Source organism: Hippichthys cyanospilos, chromosome 6 (genome assembly GCF_059441005.1).
Source record: "Hippichthys cyanospilos isolate Australia breed blue-spotted pipefish chromosome 6, RoL_Hcya_1.0, whole genome shotgun sequence".
NCBI lineage: Eukaryota > Metazoa > Chordata > Actinopteri > Syngnathiformes > Syngnathidae > Hippichthys > Hippichthys cyanospilos.
In genome coordinates this window covers 11902426-11930313 of record NC_142374.1, presented here as the reverse complement: position 1 = coordinate 11930313, position 27888 = coordinate 11902426, and the positions used below count along the sequence as shown (strand labels likewise).

Below are 27888 nucleotides of genomic sequence, written 5' to 3'. Positions count from 1 at the left end.
GCAACTATCCTCATTTTCATATAATTTTACTATTTGAAAGTTTTGGCTGCTGGAAAATGAAAGTTGAGATGTTAAGGAGGTTGTTTTGTATAGATTTCTGAGGAAAATTCATATTTTTATCAATAATTCAAAACAATATTCCCAACATACACCTGATTTTGTCAAATAATGTCAAATAATTATATAAAGAGAGTGGGTTTATTGTAATATTTACAATTATTTAAATATGGATTACAGATTGATGGTTTTGCATCAAGTCTTACTTGCAGTTCTAGATGTATGCAATGCATCATTAGTTGCTGACAGTATTACTGCATTGTCAAGACTTCACCAGGTCACGATCCTTAAAGGTCGACATCCACAGTCACTGTATAAAGTACATTTGTAAATTAACACACCACTACACTTGACAAGCTCTAAAATGGGTAAATGAGGAGGGGCAAAAAAAAAACACCAGCACAATCCACATGTTTAATTAGTAACTTTAATCTGTGACGTCACATTTTCATAAATAACCTTCATTTATTGCTCTCTCTAATCTGTATCTTAATGACAATAGAGGCTGGGTTACATAGTGCTTGCAGGACAGTGCAGTAGTAAATGAAACACAATACAGTGAACCCCCGCTGTATCCTGGATTTATAAGTGTATTTTTAAGGGGCTTTTAAAGCACACAATCAAGTCCGAATTTAGACTTGTCTGCCACGATAGCAGTGCCACATTGTGTCTCAACATGTCAGGCAGCACTGAGGTCATCCGAAGAAATGCAGCGAAATTAAAGGTTAGAATAAGAGACAGAAAAGGACCCCAACAAATTCTAATAGTGAAGTTGTCCGTCATTTTAAACTTAGTGCGATTTTTTTTTATTCTTGAGCAAAGCTTGAACTGAAGCAATTGAACTCTTGTGTGAAAATGTTGAAAATTAATTTGGGAAGTTGTGTACTCATGCTAAAGTTAAGCCTGTAAGTGTGGCTGTATATTGTTTGATGTGTTGCTGCTTTTACAATTTCACATTACATGTTAGCATTAGGCTAGGGTAAGCAAAAATGACAGTTTGGTTGAATAATTTAAATGTACAATGTACAGATTTCTTTCTGCTTTTCGTGTGTTTCACTTAAATTCACCTTGGACTGATGAGGATACAGCTTAAAGCAAGCTCGTGTTGGGTCCTATTTGAAGAACTGTACCAGAAAGTCAAATCTTTTTTCCGTTTCCTCCGCGATGTCATATAGTAGTTTCCGACTTTTTGATAGCACGAGTGTGAGAATATGCGCTAAAGTGAATCTATTTAAGATTGTGCGTTTGATATTTTCAAAAGAGTTTTTCTTAAGGTCTTAATACTGAGGATTTGGTTCGCAGGTGGGCTTGGATGCTCAGCTATAAACAGGGGGTCACTGTATAATGCTTTAGCGGTTTTTACGAGCTGGTGCTCTCTACTTAACACTTTCATGTAAAACAAACAGCAGGACCACCATCCACAGGATTAAAATCTATAGTTTGGCCACAAACATGATGCCTTTTATCCGGAAACAATGTCACAACATTGAGAAGATTATTGAATGAGGCTAACATATTTACAACAAGAAGCAAAAAAGAGAGTGGACCTTAATATTCTGAGTCTGATCAAAAAAAAAAAAAGTTGAGCAGATACCATAAGAACAGGAGCATCATAATATACCACAACACGGGGAAGGTCACGTCCCTCCGAGTGGAGATAAGCAAATAAGGCCCAAGTCCTGATAGGTGGGATCACAACACACTAGAGACAAAACAAACATATTTGGCCATGCATGTGTTTCATTTTAAAGTCAAGAGAGTACAAGCAACAAATGTAGGGATTAACACTGTCAGGATTAAGTACACGCTCAAGGAAAACCAACACATTATATGGAGTGCAGGTGCATCCCATACATTAGAATATGGTAGAAAGGTTCACTTATTTAAAAGTTCAATGCGAAAAGTGAAACTATATCAGCGGTTGTCGGACTGCTACACCCAGTACCACCTTAAAAAATACATCGGTAACGAGACTTTATTATCATAAGCCAACGTAATATTATGCAGCTATATAATTAACACTGTGCGTCAAGACAAAAATAAACAACTCTAGCGATTCAACCAAATTGTATTGCACATAAAAGCTTCATAAAATTTGTACCGCAGTAAAAGTTTTAAATGATTCTTAAATATTTAATTCAAACTTATTGAACTTGGGTTAAATACACTTGAAATGTATTCAGGCGGTAATTAAAGTGTGTAATGCACTTTGAAAATCACTGTGTTTGTGGGTGTAAACGCCGGAGAAACAGGAACGCACACTCAAAGCAGAGTCACAAAAGGAGCTGCTGTCAACCACAGCTCACACCCAGACACTCACATGCAGGATTGCTAACATACGACGGCAGCACACCTGGCATAGAATCTCAAAACCCCAAACACTACAATATGCACAGAACAGTCTGTACATTTTAAGCTGGCAATTTTTGTATGTCGTCAATTGGTGGGATTTTTTTTTTTTTTTTTTTTTTTTTACATTTGTTTATGTTGTCATCTATCATTTGGATTTTCAAAAATATTTTTCCTATTTAATATTCTCCTTCCTTGAGAGGGTGAATGTGAGATTTTCAATCACTGTCAAAATGTAATGAGAAAATAAATCTCATGAAATATTTATCTTTGAAATATGAGTTTCACTTTTTGAATTGAACCACTGAAATAAATGAAGCTTGTCTCCGTATTTTAATTGTAAATATTGTGACCTCCACTGTTTGGGGTTTTACACGATTAATACTTTTGACACCTTGATACTTGGCTATTCCCTTTAATTTTTCTGCTCAGGTTTGACAGTTCAACCTGTGCCTGGTCAACACACTCCGTTAATGTTTCATGTTATGGTTTTCACAGAACAGTGGTACCTTGCCTTCAGGTTGCCCAAGGATTTTTGGAGTTAACCCTTGCTTGGGCTAGTTTCAAAATTGCTGCGTTGGACCTAAATTTGAGTTATGAGTGAGCCGCAGATAGAGATATTTGTTTTCATCATTTAGATTTTTAAATTAATGTCTTTTTTGATTGCTTTTGAATGTTTGTCTGGTGTGAATTTAAGATTTAAATCAATCGAACGGTTCCTTAATTACTCTACTACATGGAGTTCTTTAACTTTTTAAAACGTATTTTATTTATATTCTTTACTTTAAGTTGTCATAGTTTTTGAAATATTTGTATTTTAAGCACCACTGTGGCTTGAGGTGGAAAGACTTACATATTTTATATCCTGAAACAGTAATAGTGATGTGTCAAGGGTACAAAAGCAAAAGAAAAACAATGTAATTTTTTTCCTCATTGTGCAATCGATTTGAGTTTGGAAAACAAATACTGTCTATCAGTTTAAACTTGTGAATGATGACTTGTTGTCAATGTTTTTTTTTTTGTTGTTGTTTTTTTTTTTTCACAGTGTAATCACACAAAGGAGGATCCGACTACTTTCCAAAGCAGATACAGTGTGTAAAGACATTTTACAAGGCAAAAGGTTTGGAGCTCACGTGGCATCATTCCCGTCCACAGGCGATGTTTTTTTTTTCTCTTTTTTTTTACAGCAAACAAGGAGTCCAGGAGACAGCACGGAGTGTCCACAAGGAGCCGTCAGAGTGCCACGCCCTTGACCAGCGACGTTTCCAGCGTGATGGCAAACTCATTGAGCGTGTGCAGAATGCGAGAGAGGGAGTGCACGGCGGCGCGGTCGCGCATGAGGGCACCCTCCTCATAGGTACGCAAAGTTAGTGGGCACTCAGCCAGAAGGGGAAGCCACTGGGAGAGGAGACGGTCCCTAAGAAGAGGACGCGGTAACTGGTTAGACTTAGCTCATCTACGGCCATATCCGAGTGTATGTTAGCATCATGCTAGAGCACATACATTTGATGGAATGACATGATTTAGTCAAATATTTTGCTGTAAAATATACAACTTTTTATCCTTTATTGTTTCATGTGTCAGATTTGAGGTCAACTTTGCATGGGAATGAAAAAAAAATCAAGCACGCTTTGCCTATAATTAGGAAAATTGAGGGCAAGAGCATGAGCAGGTGCTAAGAAATACTTAAAAAAAGTGTGATTTGCTAAGTTTAAGTGTTGTTTAACAAGTTGAAAATATGTTTTACGCATGTGCAAGTGGCAAGTATATACACACTGTTTTTTATGTTATGTCCATATATATACAGGGAATTTCCACAGATAACAATTGGGTCTGGAACCATCTTGACAAATGGGGGTTCACTGAAATAATAAACTGCAAACTATTGTTGTATGTAAACAACAAAAGGGCAATTTTATCCTTCCCATGTGAATGATAATCACATTCTTTCTGCAAGCAACTTCCTCTGGGAGTCAGTAAAAAGGAAATTGCATTGTTTATCCAAAATATGAATAAACAGGATATGAGATCTCAGTGTCAAAATTCTTGCGTGTTCCTACAGTTGAACTTCCAATTTGTGAAAAACCCTTTCAACTTACAATTCAAGTTACAAACAAAATTCTGTAGATAAGCCACCTTTATTTCTTCTACTTATCTAAGTAATGTTTGTTATCATGCTGCAAAACCGTCATTGGAAACATGCATACCGCATTGTTGTGAACTTGAAAACCAGTTGTATGTCCTTCAATGGCTTAAGATGGAAACGAAACTTTTGTATATCCCTGGCATCAGACCAAAACCTCATAAGTCACAACCCCCCATCTAAAATATTGGTTACTCTACAAACAGGTGGGTGTTATTTACGACTTAATGAGCCATTTAAAGTGATGATGCAATATTAATGTGGTGTATTTTATGTGTGGGCATTGTTGAGCCACTCACCTGACTCCCAGGCAAACCAACAGTTGGAACTTGCCCTCTTTCCCGATGTTTCGTGGCGAAGAGCTGATGGAGTGGACGTAGTGGCAGAGCAAGTCGCAAGGTGGCTCTTTTATCAGCATGGACCCCGGCGGGTAGCCCGGCTGGTCAGCGGTCTCCATGGAAACCACGGCCTTCTCTATGACAAAGAGATACACAAACACACACACAATATTTTAGGATGGATATACGCTGCGTTTCCAGGCGCCTAATCCCCATTTAATGCATTCATACAACATATGTCCAATGGGGTATGAGGTTCTTAAACTATTTACCTCACATACACTCGCACCACCAAGAAATTTTCACATTGATATAAAAAAAATCTCGCAAAACACTGTCACAAACAATCACAACCACACACACACACACACACACACACACACACACACACACACACACACACACACACACACACACACACCAAGATATCTCTTTCACCCAAAAAAGTATCAACATAAAAACTAAAATCAAAAACAGCAAAAATAGCTGTAGTTTTTTTTGTGTGTGTGCATATGTATGGCACATTGCACAAAAAATGCCTACTCATGTGCACCAACAACCTCTCACGTGCACATTTCAAGCATAAAAAAACATTTACAGGAAAAACTCACACACTTAGCATAAAAAAAACTTTATCCAAAACCTGCTTTCACTCATGAAAAACCATCTCCAGTGCACCAGTGACTCTCCCATTGATCAAAACCTGACCCAAAGTGACTCTCCCAGTTATCAAAACCTGACTCAAAAAACTAATTCACCAAATCCCTCACTCAGAACAAAACATGTCTTAAAACACATAAAACACACATACACCCCCCCTCCAAAAAAAAAGCTTTTGCACCCAAATATACATAATCCAAAAAGAAAAAACTGTTCTCACAACTGTTCTGCACTCACCCACAAAGTCCCAAACAAACACGTTTCTCTGGAAAAGACGGCTGGACTTGATACCATGAAGGAGGAACTTCTCTAAAGAGGGAACGAGACCTCCCTCACCACATAGCAACATGGTCAGGTTACCTCTCTGCCAAAAAAAAGGGATAAACAGTCCAGAGACAATTTCACTATGATGTCCTCACACAGAAGAGAACAGGCAATAACAGGGTGGGCAATTCTAATCTTCAAGGCCCGGTGTCCTGCATGTTTTCCAGTTTTCTCTCGCCCACACACCAGATTCAAATGATGAGTTCATCACCAAGCTCTGCGGGAAGCTGAAAAGGAGCCTAATTATTTGAACCATATGTGTATAGGAAAGAAAAGTGGAAAACATGAAGGAAATTGGCCCTCGAGGACCCGGATTGCCCACCCCTGGATCATATCACATTTATTTGAATGGGATGGAAGTGATGAATGAATATAAGCTTTTGTTGTGGATGGTGTTGATCCAAGTAAGATTTTAGACCTTGGTGGAGGTTTTGCCCTCCACTTGATGCAGTATGTTATGGTCTAGTCTGATACCAAAACCATTAGAAGGGGTATGTGTACCTAAAGAAGCGCCCGGTCAAAGTTCAACAAGCAAAATATGCAGTGATGTGAACACATAATTAATAAATTTAATAGGCAAACATATCTGGTGAGGTATGATGTAGTTTATTTAAATGCTGGGTGTGTCTTATTAGATAAATACTGAGTCTGAACTGCTCAAAATGATATGTGTTTTTGATAAGTGATGTTTACTATAAGTGCGTCAAGATAAAAGTAAGATTAAGCGGTGGACTAACAAGTAAATCTTCATTGAGGCCTCAGGTATCAAATATATATCCGGAAACTGATTAACTGTGTTAAATTACATATACACACCTCTTGCTCAGGTTTGTGAAAGTGCTTGACGAGGTTATTAGCTGCCTCTCTCATGTCTTCATGGACTTCAGCAGACAGCACTCCTGTCACGACAAAAACATTTTGAAAAATGAGAAAGAGTGAAGGCAAGTATTTTGCAGGCCGTAATATCATGAAAATGAATTTTCAAAGAGGGATTAATTCAGTACATACTCGCCCGGTTTCCAAGGGATCCCAGCACGGCACGTACGCCCTGGGAAGGTGAGGCCAACTCAGGCGGCGTCCCGGTCCATCTTCCGGAATCCTCTTCTCCACCTGGCGACACCAACTGACCAATCAGGACTCGCTCCAGGCTGCCATCGCCCACACCTTTCCCCAACCATCGGCCGCAAGGAAACCTGGCGGGGAGAACCATACACCGTTTAGAAACAGAAGAAAAAATGGCACATAGGTAAACAATGTGTCATTTTATTAAGTACACCCACAAAGTCTAAAATTTTTGAAAATTAAGTTCTTTGCAGAAATGGCAGATTGGTTTGCATTTGGGCCATTCCAGAATTGGAGCATATTTGGGAGTCCAAATTATTGGAAAATAAACCTTCATTTTTTGGGGTTATCAGCTGCATCTTCATCAAACTAAAAAAAAAAAAAAAAAGGCTTGATTAATTGTTTGATACAGATCAAAGGCGCAATTTTCATTTTCATTACATGTTTTATTTGATGTTTACAAAACGGTCACTCTAATCACAGCAACAGAGTTCCAGGTAACAAGTTTGCAAATCCAGAAGAATATCAGCGTTCTTTCAAGAGCAGATGCTAGTTGTATTGCGAGCTGTTGGTGCTTATCAAGAAGCCAAACTTACTTGATTAAAAAATCAATAAATAAATAAAATAATTGTCTTATTCTGCTCATATGCATCACAGGGTTATATGAGATAGAGTAAGATATTATATCAAGCAAGGATAACTAATGTAAAAAGATGAAATCTAGCTCTAGAAATTCTTCTGTGAAAATCGGTTGATGATGTCAAGTCCAGCGTATCATGCCAATCACTTTCTTCTTCTACCGTGCTAAAAGACACAAATAGCTTGAATAATATTACCGTAATCATATTAAATATTATGTTTCTCAAAACAAATGTTTCCACAGTCGCAAAAGACAGCAATGAAATAAATAATATATAATAAAGAGACATTTAAATGTCATTTTAACGGTTTTATTTGAGAGTCAATTTGTTGATAAGTGACAAGAAAAAGAATTGCATTTTAGAGGAAACTCCAATTTGTTTTATTTTGTTGTTTTGTTGAGGTCAGAACACACACGTTCACTCAGAAACTGCATGTTTTAATATTTTGTGTGTGGATTACTTAAAAATGGTTGGATGGGATAGAAAATATACTCCAGTTCTGGAATGACCCTTTTAGAGCTAATAGACTAAATAGGTATACTTATTGTTGTGAAGCATAAATCTGACAGAGTCCCTTTAAAGTTGAGTTGATGACAACAAAGTACCAAAATAATGAAAATGTGGTGTACTCTACATAATTGAGAAGCATTACTTGTACGTGTGCCCCGTGATCTCATTGTAGACCATAACGCAGTCAACGAGACACTTGGCCAGCAGGCCCGAGTTCTCCTGCCCCAGCTGCAAAGTGCTCAGTCGGCCCAGGTTCTTACACTGGAACAAACACAACAAGCGGTGAGGTCCAAATGTCTTTGTAAAGCTTTGACCTGGTATTTCATTGCACAAACATTTATGATAGTAATCGCTAGTTTCAGCCCTACAACCCACACATGTGCACAATTTTGAGTTCTTATCTGCAAAGTTGTAAAGTAAAGCTCACTTTCTAATAACACTGCTTGTGTGACGGCATTACAGTATCTTAATAGCGCTATTTTTTTTTAACTTTACTCAAGTAGCGACATATCGTTTGCAACTCAACTTGATAAATTGGCTATCACTGTCCTCTGAGATGAACTGCCATAATTTCATTCGACAATGGCTCAAATGAGATGATTATGGTAAAATGTGCACAGCCGTTTTATCCTCTGTTATTCATAATATTATGAGTTCTTAAATCATGTGTTGGCCCAAACCTGGAAAAAAATCTCCTGGGTATTCTTAGGGATCTGTCTCACTCCTGAATCTCCCATTTCTCCAGACACGCACACCCACGGGTTGACGGTCGCCATGGCAATGCTCAGCTTCTTCATGGGGATGATGGCAACACGATAGGGAATGTCTGCAGAGAGGTAGGTTGTTTTTGACAAACATTATTTTGTGTATTCATCATCATCATTTCTCTTTCTCTCCCTGCCTCCCAGCACTGTTGTACTGCTATTGAAATTAGCTCAGCCTCCTTTTTTTTGCATGTGCATGACCTAAAGCAGTGGTTCCAACCTTTTGATCACCGCTGTTGTAGTTTTTGTACACTTTTTTTTTTAAACGCGCGAGGAGAGGGGAGGGGAGTGGCGCGAGCTTGCTGTGCACGGTATGGAAGAGTACTACGCAAGCACACAGATTGGATAATTTCCCACGGCACACCTGACAATATCTCGCGGCACACCACAGTGTCACAAAACACTGACCTAAAGGTCAGAAAATTACAGACTCATTGATTAGTTGCCCAATACGTCAATCAAGTGACAGCATGAATGACACATGACCGACACTCTGTTTTTTTTTGATTGACGTAAACGTTTCGTCTGAGTTTTTTTTTCCCCCATGTAGGGCGATATATGGTCGACCGTTGTTTTTTGTATTCTTTCATCCATCCATAAGTATCTATCTATTTATGTATTTTTAAATCGTTTTATAGTTTTATTTATCCTGCTTTTATGTAGGTTTCCAAGTTTTAATGTAATTATTGATTTGAATCGTTTTTTGTCTGAGCAAAGCAGACTGGACTTGCCAAATAAACTTGCCTTGTCTTGGCTATGGCCGCTTTGGTCATAGTCATGAGTAAGGGGGTGTGCTATTTATTTTAACTCACTTATCGAAGCGAAGGCGCGCGTGAAGCAGAGGTAGTCCACCGTGTTGAGAGAGAGAAGGTGGAATAGAAACTGTTCCCTTTCTTCCTCACAAAGAAGGAAGGCATGTGCTTTGTATAACTGTCTGTGTGGACAAACACAAGCAAGCAAGGTCAAATGAGGCAACAGACAAAGACAGGAATGAAATTCATTCATTACCTAAGCAACTCCTGGTTTGAAAGCAGCTCTTTAAGGTGCTGTGAGAGCATTTTCTTCTCCAGGGCCAAGCTGATCCAGGCTTGGGCTTGTCCTACCTCAGATAGACCCTCACTCATCGTCTGGATAAACCTGAGAGATTTTTTTTTTTGCATGTCAAGAATGTTGGGTGAAATTCTATCATCAACTGTTGTACAGAGCAAATGATTTCATGAAACTTTCATAAATTGAATCCTCAATCTTGTTTCTGTTATCAGCATTGCCCACTTAGTCTCATAATCACAGGGTAGCGTTGGATAAAGGTACAAACAAAAATAAGGGGAAAAACAGGAAAATTAAATCACCACTTTCTCTCATTTATACCGCTACTGTCCCGATTTTGTTTTTAAAAACAAATTGAAAACATAATCGTTTGAAAATCATGTAGTTGTCATGTAGCATTCAGTGCACATCTTGCACAATCCACAGTCCGCAGAGAGCTTCCACAGCATGAGAGGGATCTTGTTGTTCAAAAATGTCAGTGCTTTATCTTACTCTTATTTTTAATATCAGATAAAAAGTGCATTTAAGTGTGTACAATATTTTACATGCACGGTGCATTTTCCTCTATTTTCTAAGGGGTAAACCTGTTTGCAACTAATATCCTCACATGAAACTCACCTCATATCCTGTACCAAGGATCCTCTTAAAAAGACAGCACCATCGTCGTATGTTTTCTGCTCTGTGCCCAAAAGAAATTAGACAGAAATCCAAAACTTAAAGCCTGAATGAACTGTGGACCACATTTAATGACGTATCATGCATCCCAGCATATCATCCAACCCTTCCCTACCTGCAGACTCAGCAGGCGCGTCTGTTTTCTCCAAGGCTGCCTGGTAATGAAGCAAGTGTGACCAAAGAGCTGATTTTCCCTGTTTGAACGCATCAATAGTCATATTTACTGTGATGCCTCTGTGAGTGTGCTGCATCATTTCCATTTGCTTAACATGAGAATGTAGGACGTCTGACCTGTTTCATCTGCAAGCCGTGGCCCCAGGTTCTCTCCAGTAGGTCGCACAGACCGTGAATTAGCGTGTTTTCCTGCAGGCCGGTGATGTTGGCCTCCCCCTGACCCACTTCCACACTCTCTTTTCCCATCCTCTCCATCAACATACGTTTAGTCTAGGGAAGCAGAAAGAATTGAAGCACAGGTAAGAAAATTTGAGTACTCTATACCTAATATGTGCATAAGATCAAGAAATGGTTCCTTACACAATTGGTAAGCACCACAAAACTCACTACGATATATGATTGGTCAATTGACTAGAGTGCTTGCAAACCAAATCATAACTTCCCTCATGGGATAATAATGTCTTTGTAAACCATCAAGAGCGCTTACCTTTAGTCGACACTCGCTCAGCAGCCCCTGAACAAACTCCCTGTGAGTCTGAGCGATGACTTGTGGTGACATGTCCAGAAACCTCAACTGGTTAATGTGCTTCCTTGAAAATGAGTACTTCTGAGAAAGAAATAAAAATGAACAAAGACATAGGGAAATATTTTTCCCCCAATGCGCAAAAAAAAAAAACAAAGCACCTGTCTTTGTTCAGTGTCCAGTCCTGACTGCTCTGCAGCTGCTGACATCCTCCTAGGATCGGCTCTGCGTGATGCTGTGACACAACTGGACCGCCTATCGTTGTAAACAATCACACACTCAGCACTGAAGAAATTGCAGGCAAAAAATTTACCAATAATATTGTCCCTGTGGAAAGTGCACTATCATTTTTAACCTTGGGGTATTTGACAAAGCAGGCTGCGGTTGATTCAAATACATGTAAAACTCTTGGCTTCATTCTACTTTGAGAGTCAACCTCAGATGCGAATGGCAATCAGCAACTTCAAGCATCTTTTTTCAAGAATTCCTTAGTGTGACGTGTTGAGTTCATTACAAGCAACTAGCGCTCTTTTAATCGCAAGTCAAAGCGAAACATTGGCTGTGCTCGTCTTGTAAAACTCTTAAGTGAGGTCAATCATTTTCACTAGCTTTCTGTGAATGTATGCAGTGTAGCTTTGTGACAAAAAAATCTCACATGACAAGTAGCTTGACGCAGATAAAAATAAATAAATAAATAGTCATCAAGCAAAAGAAAGGCTTCACGTTTGATTCCAGAGTTTAGCTTAGTCTCCGACCTCACGTTGCTCCTACGGTGTGCAAATGAGTCGTTTGCTTTACGGCATCACAATTAATCATGGTGTGACTGAGGCAGAAAGACTTGTGAATACATCAGAGCGAGCCAAGTGCAATATAAAAGCAGTCCATTTACAAGCCACAAAAAGATAATCAAGCCAATTCAAAAGCCCAATTTGGAATAGTGCCTTGGATCCACACTGAAACACAGTCAACCCGCATCATATCATGGTTCACCAATACAAAATTAAACAATATTGTCAAAGGACTGACTGATTTTAGATTTTTTTTTTGTTTGCGTTGATGTACCGTGAGTGTTGAAGCATTGTTTGTATATTGTTGGTTCTGTTTTAAAGGAGCAGTTGTTTGATCCCCTATGCTAATTTTTGCTCTTTGCTGTCTGTAATATTTCACATCAATATTGTGACAAGACGTCCAAGGTCTTCAAGGCCTTTTCTACAGGTCCAAAGACTATCAAATGCACAGACCTATGTTTACAGCTGACATGATTTATTCTATAGTAAGTGTATCTTGGCTATGCAGCTTCCAGACATTTATTGGTTCTTTTTTTGTTTCTATTGGTTTATCCCTGTGGCAACAAAGCTTAAATTTGATGCAGGATGCTAAGCAAAGCTACAGACAAGATAATAATTTTGTATAATATTTGGGGAAATTACAGCGCTATTAAGAAGTGAATTACGTCACTAAATATCCACTTAAGGCCCAAGTTCGAAACTCATCTCTCATTACCGAAAAACACAATGCTCTGTAACGATTTGGTTCTAAATAAATAATAATTTGCAGATTATTGCTGAAAATGTCCAAACACAGAGAATATTGTAGAACTGAATTTTTGATATGTAGCGAGCGTTAATTCCCTATTTTTTGTCCAGACTTTCTGAACGAGACTAAAATGAAGAAGTCCAGCGATGTGGAATGAAAATCAATGGTGCACTCTAGAGTCTAAATCCTTTTTGCCTGATAAAGTTATCCTGCACATTGTATGGCCCCAGCTTCTTCAGACGTTGTTCACCAACCACGGATGAAAGACTCACTTGTTGGTGCTTTGCGACTGTATGAGAACATCAGCTTGCAGTTTGGGAAAGTAGCCCGGCTGGTGGCGACCTTGGCCGATCTTCATGTCCAGGAGGTGTGGGTGAATGGCGGTGTGGTCAGCCTTCAGCAACCTGCGCTCAATGGCCTGAGCTGCACACACACAGACACACGCACACACACACACACAATGAGAACACAATGGTACTCGGCACTTGGTGGGCAACAAAGGCCTGTTCAGAAAAGATAGAAGATCCCAGCAGCATTCAAGTACTATTTCAAGTTATAAAAAAAATAAATAAATAAAAACTGTCCCTCTAATGCTTGTATAAAATAAATTCATTATTCACTGGTAAAGCTCCTTGTCAATATAGTGCAAATACATATTTGTGTTGAATAAATGCAATAAATAGGTGCATCTCTGTCAGAGAAATCTAGGACAAGCAGACTAGAAGACTAGGACAAGCCTAGCTGCTAAGCAGCAAAAAGAGTAACTCAGGCCAGCCAAGATTGATTTTTCTATACCATGGAATAGGGAAAAAGCTTGGGCGAATGAACTCGTGGGTACCCCCGCACTAATTCAACTGCCCTGCCTGGTTTTTATTCATTCAGCAAAGCATTGCACATTATAAGACATAACAAAAAGAGCCAGTCGGGCGCCACCAACAGCTGGGCCAAGGTCCCAGCTCACACTTTCCTGCGTCAACAGCTTTATCTAAGGACTGGGGCGAGATGAACTAGGACTGCACACATGCATAGCAATGCACACTATTCTAGACAAGAAATAAGCACATAATGATAACAACCTAATATATGATTTCCTTCACAATATCCCCCAATTCAAGAATGCCATACATGTTTCTGTGGTTTGTGATTGTGTGAAACTAAAGGTGAATCTATCGTACTTCATTTTGTTTAAAAAATGTGAAGGTTCTCGAATTAGGCCATATATATATTAGGCTATATATATATATATATATATATATATATATATATATATATATATATATATATATATATATATATATATATATATACCTTCATATTATTTATATTATTATTCATATATGCATTTTTGACAGACTTGCACAGATTGTAATTATTCAAAGTGGTCTATTTTTTTGTACATAATCTAAAAGCTGCCACTTAAATGGGTGTGCACCTTTTTTATGTGCGCTGGAATGAGGGAAAAAAAAGCCTAAGGGAGGAGCAGAGTGGAAGAAGGGACAAAAAACAGCTCATCCCCCACTGCATTCTTTAGCGCACCCCCATCTTTAATGCCATCCCATCCACATCCTGCCCCCTCATACTTAATCCCGCGTTTATTTTGGCTTTTATGTTAATTGACTTTGCTGTTCATATGAGAAACATTGTATTCAGTTTAATATCCTCATGCACAGCTAAGCAGCAGAATCATCATATGGAACCGATGGGTACCTATTATGGCCCCTCTTTTCAACAATTTTGTTCTTTGTTGATCTTTTGGTGAATAATCAGTCTATCTTGATTTAAAATTTCATGCAATCGCAAAAGGTGGTATTTATGACGTATTTAGATGGGCTTTTAAGTATTCACAGTATAGTAGGATTGTTTTGCTTTAGCAAAGAGGGACACCCTCTCACTGGCTTTTACAAACCGAATTTTTGCTCAGCAAGAATTGGCACACCTCATCGATACGCGTTGGGATTAGGCAAGTAGAGGCTACAAGACGGACACCTTCCCAGACGTAGACGAAAGCATTTCCAGTGTACCTGATTCAACGAGCGCGGAGCATTTCCTGTAGCGAGTGCCGGGAGAGTCGACTTGGTCCGTGTCGTAGAGTCGCTCCCTTTCCAGACGGCTGTCAAAGAGCTGTTGCAGCGGCTCGCGGTCAGCCCAGCGAGAGATCACCTTGCCATCGGCAAAAGATGCAAACATGGACGTCTCCAGGAAGCGGGATAGGAAGGGCAAATGGGTCACGGGCTGAGCTGACAGGAAAGCACCCTTGGATACGAAAAGGACAAAAATAAAAAATGTTAACAGTGATGCTATGTCACTGAATGATGAATGGTGGAAGTGCAAATTTTGGGGGAAATACTCAGCTCTGCAAACATATTGATAATTATGTGAGCATTTTGTCTCCCTTGCAATCAATGTTGTCTCTAATCTAAAGTAGTGCTGGTCATGAGGAGTACGCCACATATTAAAAGAGCAGTAAGCAGGCACATTTTTGCTTTAAAATGTGCGAGTTCTTCCGCAATTTACAATTTGTTTCTAAATAAGTACATACTCACCTTTCAATTTCCCTGTAGGCGAATGTCAAAAGTGTTTACTAATGTTCTGTGGTACTTTTCTATGCTTCTGTGCTGGTGCGCCTGATGACCTGCAGCCGGTTAATCTAATTAGATGCACATAAGGGGGAGCTGCACTGGCCACAACTAGGCAGCTGCCAACCCTTAGAGTTATTTGTGTACTAAACAGTTATTTTTGTCAGTAATCCAAAGCTCTCTGATAACCTGGCAGGCCCACTTGATTTCTGTACTTTAATACGGACCAGGAGCTGCTATTTGTGCTTTATTCCAGAGAATAAAGGAACACATTTTGTTTCCTCCAACCCAATAGGAAAATGGCTCCAACTACAATGGTAACAATAACAGTGTGCCTCACTACAGTGCAGAATATTAAAAAAGTTCAAAGGAAAAAAAGAATGCAGTATGTACTCTATACTGTAGATGTGGTTCACCCCCACCCAAAAAAAAAAGGTTCACCGTACCTTGTCAAAGTTGATCGTTCCCTCTCGGTTACTCATCCAGGACTCCAAATCAAGGACACTGTGGATAACAAACTCCTCATAGCGTCCAAACATGTTAGCGAAGCGTCCAGCAAACACCTCCCTTAGTTGAATGTTCATCTTGGCATTATTCAGAGCTTCCTGTTCCTCCCCCCACACGTGTCCCAGCGTCTTGCCTTCACTCGACAACTTGTCTGCTCCGCACCTCCAAGCCAGAGCCTGGAGTCTCTCTAGAGCCTCCAATTCTTCACCTCCGAGGTTCCCGTTCCTTCTGTCCTCCATCAGATCCTCAAGGACCAGGCTACTCAGCCGAGGAGATGCAGGGGTGGGCTTTGTGAGGGCACCTCCCTGCATGGCGACCCCAAAACGCTGCAGGATATCGCTAAGTTCCTGGACCAGCTCTGCATGGTCTGGAAAGGTGGGGAGACCCTCGGGAGCATTCACGCAGTGGTTGTCAATGTCCACGAAGCACAGGTTAGCCTGTGCAGAAATAAGACAGAAAGACTGAATAAAAAAAACTTTTCAACTAAATCTTTCATCAGATAATTAAAATTGAGTGAAATTATTCGGTCTTTTATATCTTCAGGCAAAATGGAAGAGCTGGGAACATCCAATTAAGATAAAGAGTTCCATCTGCTTAATGGATTCTTTTCTTTTTCATGATGAACCCCGTGAGGACATTCAAGGATGATTTGAGCAATTACGGCAGGACAAAAAACAGGAGATAAACGATAAAGGAGCCCAAAAGAGTTCAGTGAAAAAAATGCAATACATAATCAACAGATAATTTGCTATCATTGATCGCTTGGCAAATTATGGCAACAGTCGATCACTGATTTGGACACAACAACAAATATCGAGCGATAATGATAAAGTCGATCAGATCGGCATAAAGTCCACTGTACCTATTGATTTTTTTTTTGTTAGATGAATATTTTTTAAGGTAATTCCACAGTTACGGAATTGTTTTATCATATGTAAATTAAAATGACGAAAAGAAAGGCCTTGAATCATACTCTCTCAAACTCGCTAGCTTAACGTTACCAGATTTACGAAACAGCTCTCAGTACGATGCAATGTTTGACGATCACTATTAAAAAAAACATATTGGTAAATTAACACCTATTTGAGGATTTATCTTTGCAAAAACTGATTTTTTTTATCTAAAATGATGATGCAGATATAGTGAACTTTCACAATTTCAGTATCACAGCTTAGTCAGTCGTCACACAACCTTGAGCAGCAACCTCTGACAGTCAGATTAAAGCCTCAGGGGAGGAAGGTTGGAAGGTGAACCCTTACACAGGCTTACTCAGCTTCATTCCCCAACGTTCTTCACTTCATGGTTTGTTTTGAAGGTTGTTTCCCACCCCGTGCCATCATTTGCAGCAAAGAAAAACTGTGTGATGATTAATTCACATGAATTATTCAGCATCTCTCATGCTCAAGCACCGCCGGTTTCATCCTTGCCCCCAAGCAAATCGACTGCCTTCTTTCTAGGGCAACTTCAGAAGAGGCTTGGGTGAGATATTCACTCAGCATGCAGTGATGTTGCACGATTGATGGGATTAGTGAGCAGGGTGGAGCAGGATAATACACCAAGATCTGGTTCAAGAAGAAATATCAGGCAAGAACACAAATGCTGCTTAAAAGGCGCATATAATGTACAATGGACTATTTTATTGTTTGTATAGGAATAAAATGTGAACCTAAACAACAGAGCAAATATTTTGTCAGCTGCTTATTTTGGAATATGTGTCTATGAGCATGTGCTTCTGCACATCAGTTACATGACCTACTGGCTAATACAGATAATGACCACCTTGATGCTGAGCAGTAGCAGCCATGATTTTGAAGCTGGGCTAGGCAAAGATTCAGAGCCACTTTCAAGTTTACTACTTTGCAAGGTACTATGACTTGCGTGCCACAAAATCAAAAATTTCAAGTGAGCGCTTCACCTCGTGCGGCAGGTGGAGCGAGGCTCGCTGAGTGCCGTCCCTGCGCTGGATGCCCAGTAAGAAGGGCACAGGAGCATCCAGAAGGTGGTGTAAAGGTGTGGGAATGATGGGAAGGTAGATGTGCTGCCACTGGAATGGGAACAGCAATGTCGTGATGCCTTCTGCCACAGTCATCAAGCGCTGGTAGTCTAAGGAGGAAGAAGAGCAAAAAAGATGAGTGACACAGGAAACTAGTGATTTAAAACTTTTTAATTTAACATGATCGGTTTGAAAAATGTTGGGGAAAACGGAATATGAGATAAAGTATCTGCAAATTGAAAATCCCAATTTCATTAAGACAATTTCCCGGTCACACACCCTGTTGATTAGATCATTCGTGTTATTTTGTTTCTTGGCCTGTTTCCTAAATTTTAACTTTGTTGGAATGATTTTGGCCATGTGTTTATTGATCAACTTTTTCAGATTTGCAAAGTGGTAAAGTTTTTTTTCGGGTGAGGGACAAGAACTCCAGGCATCATCAGTATATCTTAAAAAGTCAAATTACCGGTATAACTAAAGTAACTCGTAGCTAAAATAAATTCCACTATCGTTTTCTACAGGAATCAATTCTAGTATTGTTTTCTGCAGGAATCAAAGTTTTTCAAAGCTTCAAAATAACTGATACGTTCAATTTTAACCAGTCAGCAGTGAAGTCAAGTTTGGTGCAAATACAAACAAAAAGTGCACTGCAAAAGCGAACACGGTTTTGAATGATCTCTTATCAGGGAGTCAGATTTTTGAAAAAGGTAGATGCTGACATTCGAAAAAATGCAGTATATTGGTACAGATAAATGGCCCAGGCGGTCATTGGGCTATCCCTACACAGATCACGTTATTTCCTGGGTCTGGAAAAAAAAATGCACTAAAAAAGACCTCCACACCTTGAGAGAAGAGCAGGATCTGCGTCTCCAGGAGTGAGCAGGTGAGAAGCTGCACCATGTTGTCCACGCCCAGAAGGGAGAAGGCTTCCCCCAGAGGATATTCACCCAGCGGTAGCTCACCGGGGCCGGGCCGTTGACACAAGATGGGGCCCTGCACGCCGTGAAACCTCAGCGAACGGCCGGGCGGCGGCAGGGGCACCTCATAAAGGATGTTGTGGATGTAGCTTTCCAGCGGTAGAGGCGGCGCCGTTTGGGAGGCGACGGCCTGGTGTAGCTGCGACAGAAAATGTCGAGAAGCTCCGAGGAAGGGGAGCGGCGTCAGGAGGCAGAGGGCTTTGGACACGTACAACGTGTCATGGGATGGGTCGAAGGAGCCGGCGCAACCCAGGCAGGTGGCGGCGGCGGCGGCGTTGCTGGCAGCTAAAGACTCGCCGTCTGACTCATCCAGGCTGCTCACCAGCGAGTCCATGCTGGAGGTGGAGGGCGAGGAGGCGGACGAGGAGGCGGAAGAAGAGGAAGCGGAGTGGTGCTCCACGTGGTGCATCCTGTGAAGGGTCTGCATGGCTGTGATGATCTGCGTACCCGTCACCTCCTCGTAGAAGGTGTGGACAAAGCCGTAGGAACGTGAACCGTCCTCAAAACCGATGGTGAATGAGTGAAAGTGAGACTCCAGGTGGTCGCTCTGAGTGCGGAAGGAAAGACCCTTCGGCATGCAGAGCTGACGAAACCGAGGGAGAAAAACAATGACAAATTATAGAATAAGGCAATGATTCCCAATATTCAATTAAAAATGAGCCAGACAATAGCTCATATCTTGAAAAAAAACATAATAACTCAGCTCACTCGTAAATGAAGGCACTACTATATTGTATACATTTCACAACATACTACCAAACTAAATAGTCGCAAAACATGGACACTCATGCTAATTTGCCATTTGTTCTGCCTGTCACTAAAAGTCGCTGGCATAGAAAGTCGACACTATAAATTGTAAATCTTCAAATCAATTACTGGTAAATGAAATTCTGCCTATCACTGCATGCTGCCGGCGTATAAATTTGAACAAAAGTAATCATTTGCAGTAAATGAATAATTTCTGCATTTATACACTTAAATTCATCATTGGCATTGAAATCCAAACAAAGTACCGTAGTAGTTCCTGCATTTAATATTTTCAACTAAGTAATGTAGCTGGCATTTAAAGTTCAACAAAGAAACATTATTTGTAGTCAACAATTTTCTGACCATTTAATCTCAATTTATCTGTAATTTAAAGAAAATCAAAATCCGACTAATCTGTCGGATTTTGTAATTCTGCCTAACACTATACAAAGCTGTCACATAATAATCAATGAAGAAAGATATGCATTATCTCCAGCTATAATGTATGCGAGCAACCATGTGAGTCAGTATTTGCAGAAATACGTTCTGTTTGCTAAGATTCATTTTCAACCAGGAATATCCTTCATATTAGTACAGGTACAATTAAATCTACATTCTCACCATGTTGACTGCATCCTTATTGAATGGGTTCCTGTCTGTGCTTTCCGGGTAGTGGACCAGAACCCTGGATTTGAAGGACCGGTGAATAGGGCTCTGCTCAAAGCTCTCTCCTGAAAATCAGTTGGGAAAAATTGTTCGAGATGATGCAGAATAGATGGAAGGATAACAAGGATTTGCAGTAAGGTGCCACAAGCAATATGACTTTCTGGAAATAGACTTCCAGGATGAATCTAAGACCATTCTGAATGTGGTTAAATGACAATTGCAAGCTGGGCCAAGATTGATCATTACATGAGTCACAAGAAACTGCCATTTTAATTCCAGAGCAGGTGGCAAACTGGACGCCCACTGGGATGGATAACAACAGGTGAGTTTTGCTGCTTGATTCATATTCCACTTGCGCAATCAGAATGCCATCTTTAGACTAGTGAGTGTACATCGAATATGTTGTTGAAGAGAACATTTTTGGGTTGGCTCCTACTTAAATTGTATATGAAACTCTAACTGAGGCTTGTGTGTAAAACATTTAAATCTCTGTTTGTTCCATAAGAAGTCACAATCTAGTTCCACAACCTATGATAGGGCACATTTTGTTACATCCATGATACATCCTTCAAGTGCTCCTGATTTCGAACGATGCAACTGATCACCCTCAACTAAGAGTTCCATTTCTAAGCACCAGACTGGAAGCTTTGGGGGTGCTTGTTAACAAGTGAAGCAAATTAGTGTCGTGCCAAGAAGCAGGATAAAACCTAGGAGAAGGATGTCACGTTGCCATGGCAGCAATCTCCACTGTGGCCTCAAGGGCAGCCATCAAGATGATGCTCATTGGCCTATATGTCACCCCTGACACATGTAGCTACCATATTGGCATGCGGGGGTAGATTTGGCATACAATGAATTTCCACATGGCAATGAAAGCTTAATTAAATGGTGTTTGTTGGAAGCTCACATCATAACAAGCAGCTCAATACACTATTCTCAAATTATCCTACTTGCATACACAAATGCATCTTCTCATCCTACTAGTGTACACAAAAATCAAGCAATATATCTGTCTGTCTCCATAATCACTGTTAATATTATAAAAGAATTCTTTGAATGTTCTTTCGGTCTTTAAGTGAACCCTAAGAAATATTCAATACTCTATTTGCTGTTTTTACAATTGTTGTATGTGATAAGTGCAGGGTTGTTTTCCAAACATGGTGTTATGAACTTCCGATTTTGCATGTTTCAGTTCTTGCTTGGTTAAATTGGTACTTGAAAATTCAATAAAGTTCACGAGAAAATAAAGAAAGGAAGGTTTGGTGGAATTATGAACTTCTCACTACTTTAGGCTTCATATTATGCGGCTTCGGTCTCAAAAGACGTCACTTAACAGCAGCTCCTCCTTGATGTCCTGCAATAACATTCCCAGGCTGAGTCCTAACGTAGAGTCTGTCGCAGTCTACATTGACAGAGTCATGGCATTACATCAGGGCGGTGCGCTTATGGCTGTGAGTGAGAGAGTTGCGCGGAGACATACATGGGGTGGTGGTGCATGAGGGAATAAGAAAGAATGACAGCACAGGCTGAGCATGGCCCTTTAAGGAAACTTGCATTGTGGGTAATGGGAGGTGTGGGTCGTGCTAGGGGCTGTGAGTAGAGTTAGTGGCCGCTCACCACGCACAGTGTGTTGTAAAAGAAAATAAAGTTTGTGCCCAAAAATAGGAACATGTTTAACTTCCGTACTATGGTTCGGAGATCACTGGGCATGGAAAAGAAAGGTAGGCAAGGTTTTATTAAACAAATTCCATACACTTTGTCCATTGCGGGGTGGCAAATCCTACTTTACAGAATTCACTTATCGTGGGTGTTTTCCAGTTCCCGTTGAGCACGAAGATTGCCGGAACACTATTTACTAAACTAATAATGATAATTGATTTCCCCTACACTATATCTGGTAAAGTCACAGTACAGTAGTAGTGGTTGGTAATCTATGGAATAGTAAATGTAGACATTAATCACACACATTGACTGGGGCTAAAAGTGTTTCGTCTAGTTTGACTGAACAGCTGCACAAGGGCGTCCCCGTGCATCAACACTTGAGAAAATCAGGACACACATATCAAGTGAAGGAGATTAAAATAGCAGCCTGCATCAGCTGCTTCTAACGTATAGTCAGTTGTGGAAGGACTGTACTTAAGAAGATTGTTCAGATATCTGTAAATGATTCAGTTTTATAAAAGAGAATTGTTCTGTGTCCACACACTGACCTGTTTGATGCAGGAACCTGAGTGTCATCTGAATAGCGCAGAAAGTTTAAGCCGCATATTAGCTGGGTAAATTGAGGCATGTACAGATTGGACAGATTGGACAATAGGACTGGACTGACCCCTGGGGATACCGACATGTCTTAGCCGTTTGTTCAGAGACAGTTACCGATCTCAAGACTAAGTGACAATAAAAACTTGTGTTTGTTTTCTCTTTGTTAAAGGTCTTATTTATTTGTTTTAATTAAGTGAAGGAGTTCAATTGGTACTACTACTTTTACCTGTCTTTTTAATCTACTTTTCTCCTTTAGTTCAGACCGAGTACTTTTTGGAATGTGTCACATATTCACATGGAAATCAAATGACACAAGGATAAAAACAATCGATCGTGTGCCGGAGGTTTGCAAAAGTGCAAAATATATTTAGCTTTGACCTATTTAAGCAATGCGAAGCAAAAATGTGCGGTCAGGGAGTCCTTGTAGTCCGCTGTCATTCCTCTTTAAGCCCTCGAATAACTGTCATCTGGCGTGAACGGGCTCAAGCTGAAGCCTCGGCCAGCCAGCATTCCAACGGGCTGCGTCATGTGAAATTTGATTAGTCTGCACAACACACTGCATTGCATTGAGGAGCCAACAAGAGCAGATTGTTCCTGGGTGCCTGGGAATTCTCTAATGAATCACATTAGCGAGCAATTGCTAACGCATCTCAAAACATATGAATTGACAAGTGCTGTTTATGTTGAATAATTTCAGTTTGGGATTTCCATGAATCTATGCCTCAATGATAAAAAATGAATAGTATACATTTCTGTAGCTTTATTTTTTTTAACTACTATTAATTATAATTGATATTTAAAGTTGTTTTTTTAACTGTTCTCGGAAGACAGTTTTAGCATACGGTGAAATTACATTTATCACATTTTTTTTAAAAACATTTAAACATTCAACACCAACCTGGGCCAGAGAAAATCCACCATAAAAAAGATTGAAATAAAAAAAAGAAAAAAAATTGTACTGTATATAGTTTTGCTCCTCCCACACCTTAAACACTTTTGAATGTACAATATTAAAACTAGTGCTGTCAACAGAGTTTAGAAAATGACAGTTTAATAATTACAAAACACTCTGAGAAAGACCCTTAAACACAGCTGGGTGCTTTGCATTCATGTGGTAGGCTAAACTTGTGCTGCTTCTCTAGTAAGCAAGCTATCACTTGAACTATCAAAGTTGGCAAGCACAATGACAGCCTATCAGTGTTCATTTCGGGGTATGAATGGTCGTTGTTATCCAACACCCAACAACTCAAGCACAAGAAGTTGAATATTAAAAAAAAGATCCAATCAGAATACAAATAACATACATTTTGAGATTAAAAATAAGATAATCACAAATGTTAAAAAGTGTTAGGGGTTAGCTATAACTATGATTGTAATTAATTGATTTCAATGAACATGTAAATCAGACACCCAAAAATAAAACAGCACTTTTAAAGTATTCCTTAGCCACCTATTTTTTGACAGTGAGAGTATGGACAAATTCCATCGTAAAACATCACTTAAAGGCAGCAAAAAGCAGACCCTCTCATACAGTCTTCAAAATAAGAGGAACAGTGTGTGTGCATCAGTCCGGTTGTCACATCCTGTAAAGGTAAAACTGACGCATAAAAACATAAACATTGTATTTTTTAACACTAGAATGTTTGCTCAAATTGTACACTTTCATCTAAAGAGTCAGCAAACTTAAAACTAACATGCATTTTCTTTGGTTTTGTTGACAATTAACATTGAAGATTCTCACTGAGGGCCTCAAAATTATGAATGAGCAACGTTGGGTTATGTACTTGTGAAAAAAAAGATGAACTGAAAATATGTTTTATAGTCTAGTTTGTGGCCATCGGTACATAAACAATTTCTTTATATATGTATTTCATTCATATTCAATTAAGGGATATGTACGTATATGTGCAGTGGTAAGTTTTAATTTAATAGCCAGTGTTGTACACGATTAAGGTGATGCAACATCCAGTAATGCATACATGTGCTTCTGTATATGATGTCTCCAGCCATGGTGTCATAAATGTTGGTATTATGAGGGGTATTTAATCAAGTCGGACTAAGTAAATAGGACTGAAGACATAAGTGTGAAATGCATGAACCGCCACTGATGTTTACTGTACATTATAGTAGCATAAATATCATGACCACAGTCACTATATTAGATAACTGTGGTAAAAATCCCGTCACATTTTTGTAAGTATTTTTTTTTTAATTCTTTCCATGGGTCTGCGCTAAAGAAATGTGAGTTTGCTACAACGTAGTCTATGTACAGCTAGTATAACAGTGTAAATTTACTGTTGCTTCAAAATAACTCAAGTCAAGGCCATTAGTGTCTAAACGGCTGCCAACAAAGTGCAGAATAGCACAAGTGCTGCTCTCATTGGAAACTGGGCTACAGAGGAATATTCCAAAATGATAATATAAACCCAAACAGACTTCCAAAATGAGCACTGCCTTGATAAAGAAGCTGAAGGTAAATGTGGACAGGTCAAGCATGTCTTCAGACCTGCTCAATCGTTCAAATGGGTGGGTCTCGCACAAGGTCTCAGATGAAAAAAGAAAAAAAAAAAGAACAAAATATGGGTATTGATATTTTAGGTCCAATTTGGACATTTTCACTGATGAACATAGATTCGTATTGCAGGTTTACACATTGGTGGTGACATGTTATTGAATTATTTTCATCGAAGTGTACATTTTAACAGTTTGGGGTATACACGCTGTTGTGAGCTACGGTATGACATTGACATTAACTGTCCTGCTTGTTTGCGGCTTAAGGGCCACCGTTCCCATGCAGGCAGGAAATCCCTTGAAGGAGCATATCCTGCTGCCGCTTCTGCTGCAGTGGCGAGGAGATGGCCTGCTGTTACATAAGCAGATTGGCAGCCCTCGCAAGTACTCAAACGACGGATCGGTCACCCTCTCAGTGGGAAGCCAGCGATTAAAATCCACGCCGGTTAGTTAGAAGACTAAAATCATTGGGGGCTTTAAGCACAAGCAGCGGTGTTTCTTCCATCCCTGCCAGCATGTAATGCCTCAAACTAGTGTTGCTTTTGATAGCAACAAAAGGGCGGGCTATTGTTTTCCTCCAATTCCAACATGGAAGTGACATTAGCTGATCCAGACGTCACTTTTGCTTGCGGGATTTTTCTCCTCCTCGGTTAAGTGTCAACGTCGGAGACAAAAACAACTGACATCGCCTGTAAATAAAACCCCGCTGGCTCCCTCGACAAGAAGAGCATCTCCCTGCGTCTATTGTTATTGCCATGGTAACCCCTTAGACATCTTACCAACATCAATTACACAAACACCTTCTCTATTCTCTGGATTTATTTGAACAAAATGCGGAGTGATGCTTTTTGGATGAGACGGTCTGAGAGATAATGAGAACAAAAAAAAGGCAGATCGAGAGAATGTCAGATTTTTTTTTGTTTTTTTTGTGACGAACATGATGGAGGTGGAAAAATCCCAGCTATTATTTAGAAACGATGGCCCAAACAATAAAATATCAAATTTCTGGTCAATGACAGTCCATGCCTTTCTTTTGGGGAACTGAGCAAAATATATATTAATGAAAACAGAAGTCTACGGTTTGATGACAGTAGATGAGCCTTCAAGAGTACTGGAGAGCATTTATCTAAAATAATAGTAATAGTAATAATAATAGTGCTTCTGACAATGGGGATTGATAGGCGAGCGGGGGTATCTCGTACAGTAAACGACATACAACAGTAAATTGAACGTTTTCTCCTGTGAAACACACATATTGACATTAAGCTGTTTTGATGTCGACTTTGATGTTGCTACCTGCTCCATCGTCCGGCTCCAGGCCCGTCTCGGGGTCCAGTCCACATACGACGAAGTAGTGGGCGAAGCGGCAAGAAGCCGAGCCGATGGCCGCCGCGGTGGTGCTCATCGTCGGGTCACACGGAGAGAAAGCTGCGTGGAAATCGGTCTAAACGCCCCGCTGCTGGCTCCACATAGCCGGATCGAGTAGATCGCTTCGGAAGAACGTCGCCTGCTCTGGGTGTCGCTCACGTATGGTCCAGTTGCTTATGTGGAGAAGAAGCACTGGATGGTACGACGGTCATCTAGTGTGGGCTGGCCGAGGGAGGAGGCAGCGTATCGGGCCTGGGGAGGAGGGAGGAGAGCGCTGCTGGTGGGGAGGGGAGGAAGCTGGAGGAGGACAAACAAAGACTTTTTCAAGGCATAGTCGCAATGACTGCGTAAATGCTGAAACGTTCGCAGACGTCCGTCTACCTTTATTTTTCATTAAAAAATAACATCACTGATTTGATAAAAGGTCTGCACTGAAGACATCTACGAACTTCATTTTATGGCAAAGAGAACGCCACGTAGTGGCAGTATTTTTTTCTTCACGTTTTCAAGTGCTGTACTGTGTTGAGGTCGTTGAACGAATACGAATACGCAAACACGTACCTGAAAATTTGGTAGGAACATAGCGGTGTTGGGATAATGGGCGTGGCCTATACATTATTGCAAATCTGATTGGATACGAAAAAAAAGCAGCTGTCCAAAAAATGTACTTCTTTTCTCATTTCTAACTTTCACATTTTTGCCCACAATAAAATTATTCTCACCCAACTCATTTCCAATGAGGAATTAAACAACGTGTTCCCAATCGAGTTTCTATGCGATAACAAATTTCCTTTCCGGAAAAAAAATGGTTCACCACTGTGGTCGTAATAGAACTTATGGAATAATTTGCTATTTGTATAGACATAATAGATTTGCTGTATGGATGAATTGACTTAAAAAAAAAAAAAAAACCTTGATGATGATGATTTACATCATACTACATAAACGGAAAAAATTGTGAGACACGCTATACAATATTAGTTGGATAAAGGTTACCTTGATGATCAAACTCAGTATGTGCAGCTTGTAAAATTAGAACAGGTGACAATAACGCACGGAATCCCTTAAAGGGACAGTAAGATTTAGATCGTTTATCGTGAAAAAAGGAACAAATTAAGTTATTCTAAATGTCAAAAACTTGCAAATCTGTGTGTTCGCAATATGGTGTTATATTTGTGCCACAATTACGCGCGCGCAGAAAAAAATTTTGAGCGTTGAAAATAAAACTGAGCGAGCGAAAACAAATTTTGAGCGCAGAAAAAATGTTCTTGAAAAGAAGTTTCTCGCTCAACATTCTTTTTTGCTAGCTCGCAATAGCATTCTCGCGCTCAACATCTCGCTCTTGTTCGCGATACTTCTCCCTTCCTCGCTCAACATCGCGTTTGCTCAACATAGAGCTCTCGCTCGCTCGAGTCGTCCTCTGCGCTCGCTCAGTTCTGCTCACGCGTTACGTTTGTGCCACAAAACCAGCCAATCAG

The 27888-nt window shown here is 39.9% G+C and overlaps 1 protein-coding gene across 1 annotated transcript; it reads right to left on the bottom strand.

Moving 5' to 3' along the window:
• Positions 1–466: 466 nt before the first annotated feature.
• LOC148422204 (DENN domain-containing protein 5B-like) lies at positions 467–26653 on the bottom strand. The gene is made up of 21 exons (XM_088417300.1): positions 26339–26653; positions 20225–20334; positions 18722–19439; positions 17802–17989; positions 15826–16323; positions 14825–15056; positions 13076–13226; positions 11429–11522; positions 11232–11351; positions 10862–11014; positions 10686–10764; positions 10514–10574; positions 9857–9985; positions 9661–9782; positions 8765–8910; positions 8227–8345; positions 6880–7064; positions 6688–6770; positions 5785–5911; positions 4849–5023; positions 467–3823 (listed from the first exon to the last, which is right to left on the bottom strand). The coding sequence occupies exons 1-21, from the start codon at positions 26445–26447 to the stop codon at positions 3640–3642; spliced, it is 3783 nt and encodes a 1260-aa protein (XP_088273426.1). The 5' UTR covers positions 26448–26653; the 3' UTR covers positions 467–3639.
• Positions 26654–27888: the final 1235 nt, after the last annotated feature.

Excerpts from the sequence above, each read along its gene's own strand:
- LOC148422204 (XM_088417300.1), bottom strand. The coding sequence starts at position 26,447 with ATGAGCACCACCGCGGCGGCCATCGGCTCGGCTTCTTGCCGCTTCGCC. Across the intron at positions 11,523-13,075 it reads CAGTCGCAAAGCACCAACAA|GCGGTCCAGTTGTGTCACAG; the intron begins GTGAGTCTTTCA and ends TTACAACGATAG. Across the intron at positions 10,765-10,861 it reads ACGGCTTGCAGATGAAACAG|GGAAAATCAGCTCTTTGGTC; the intron begins GTCAGACGTCCT and ends GCGTTCAAACAG.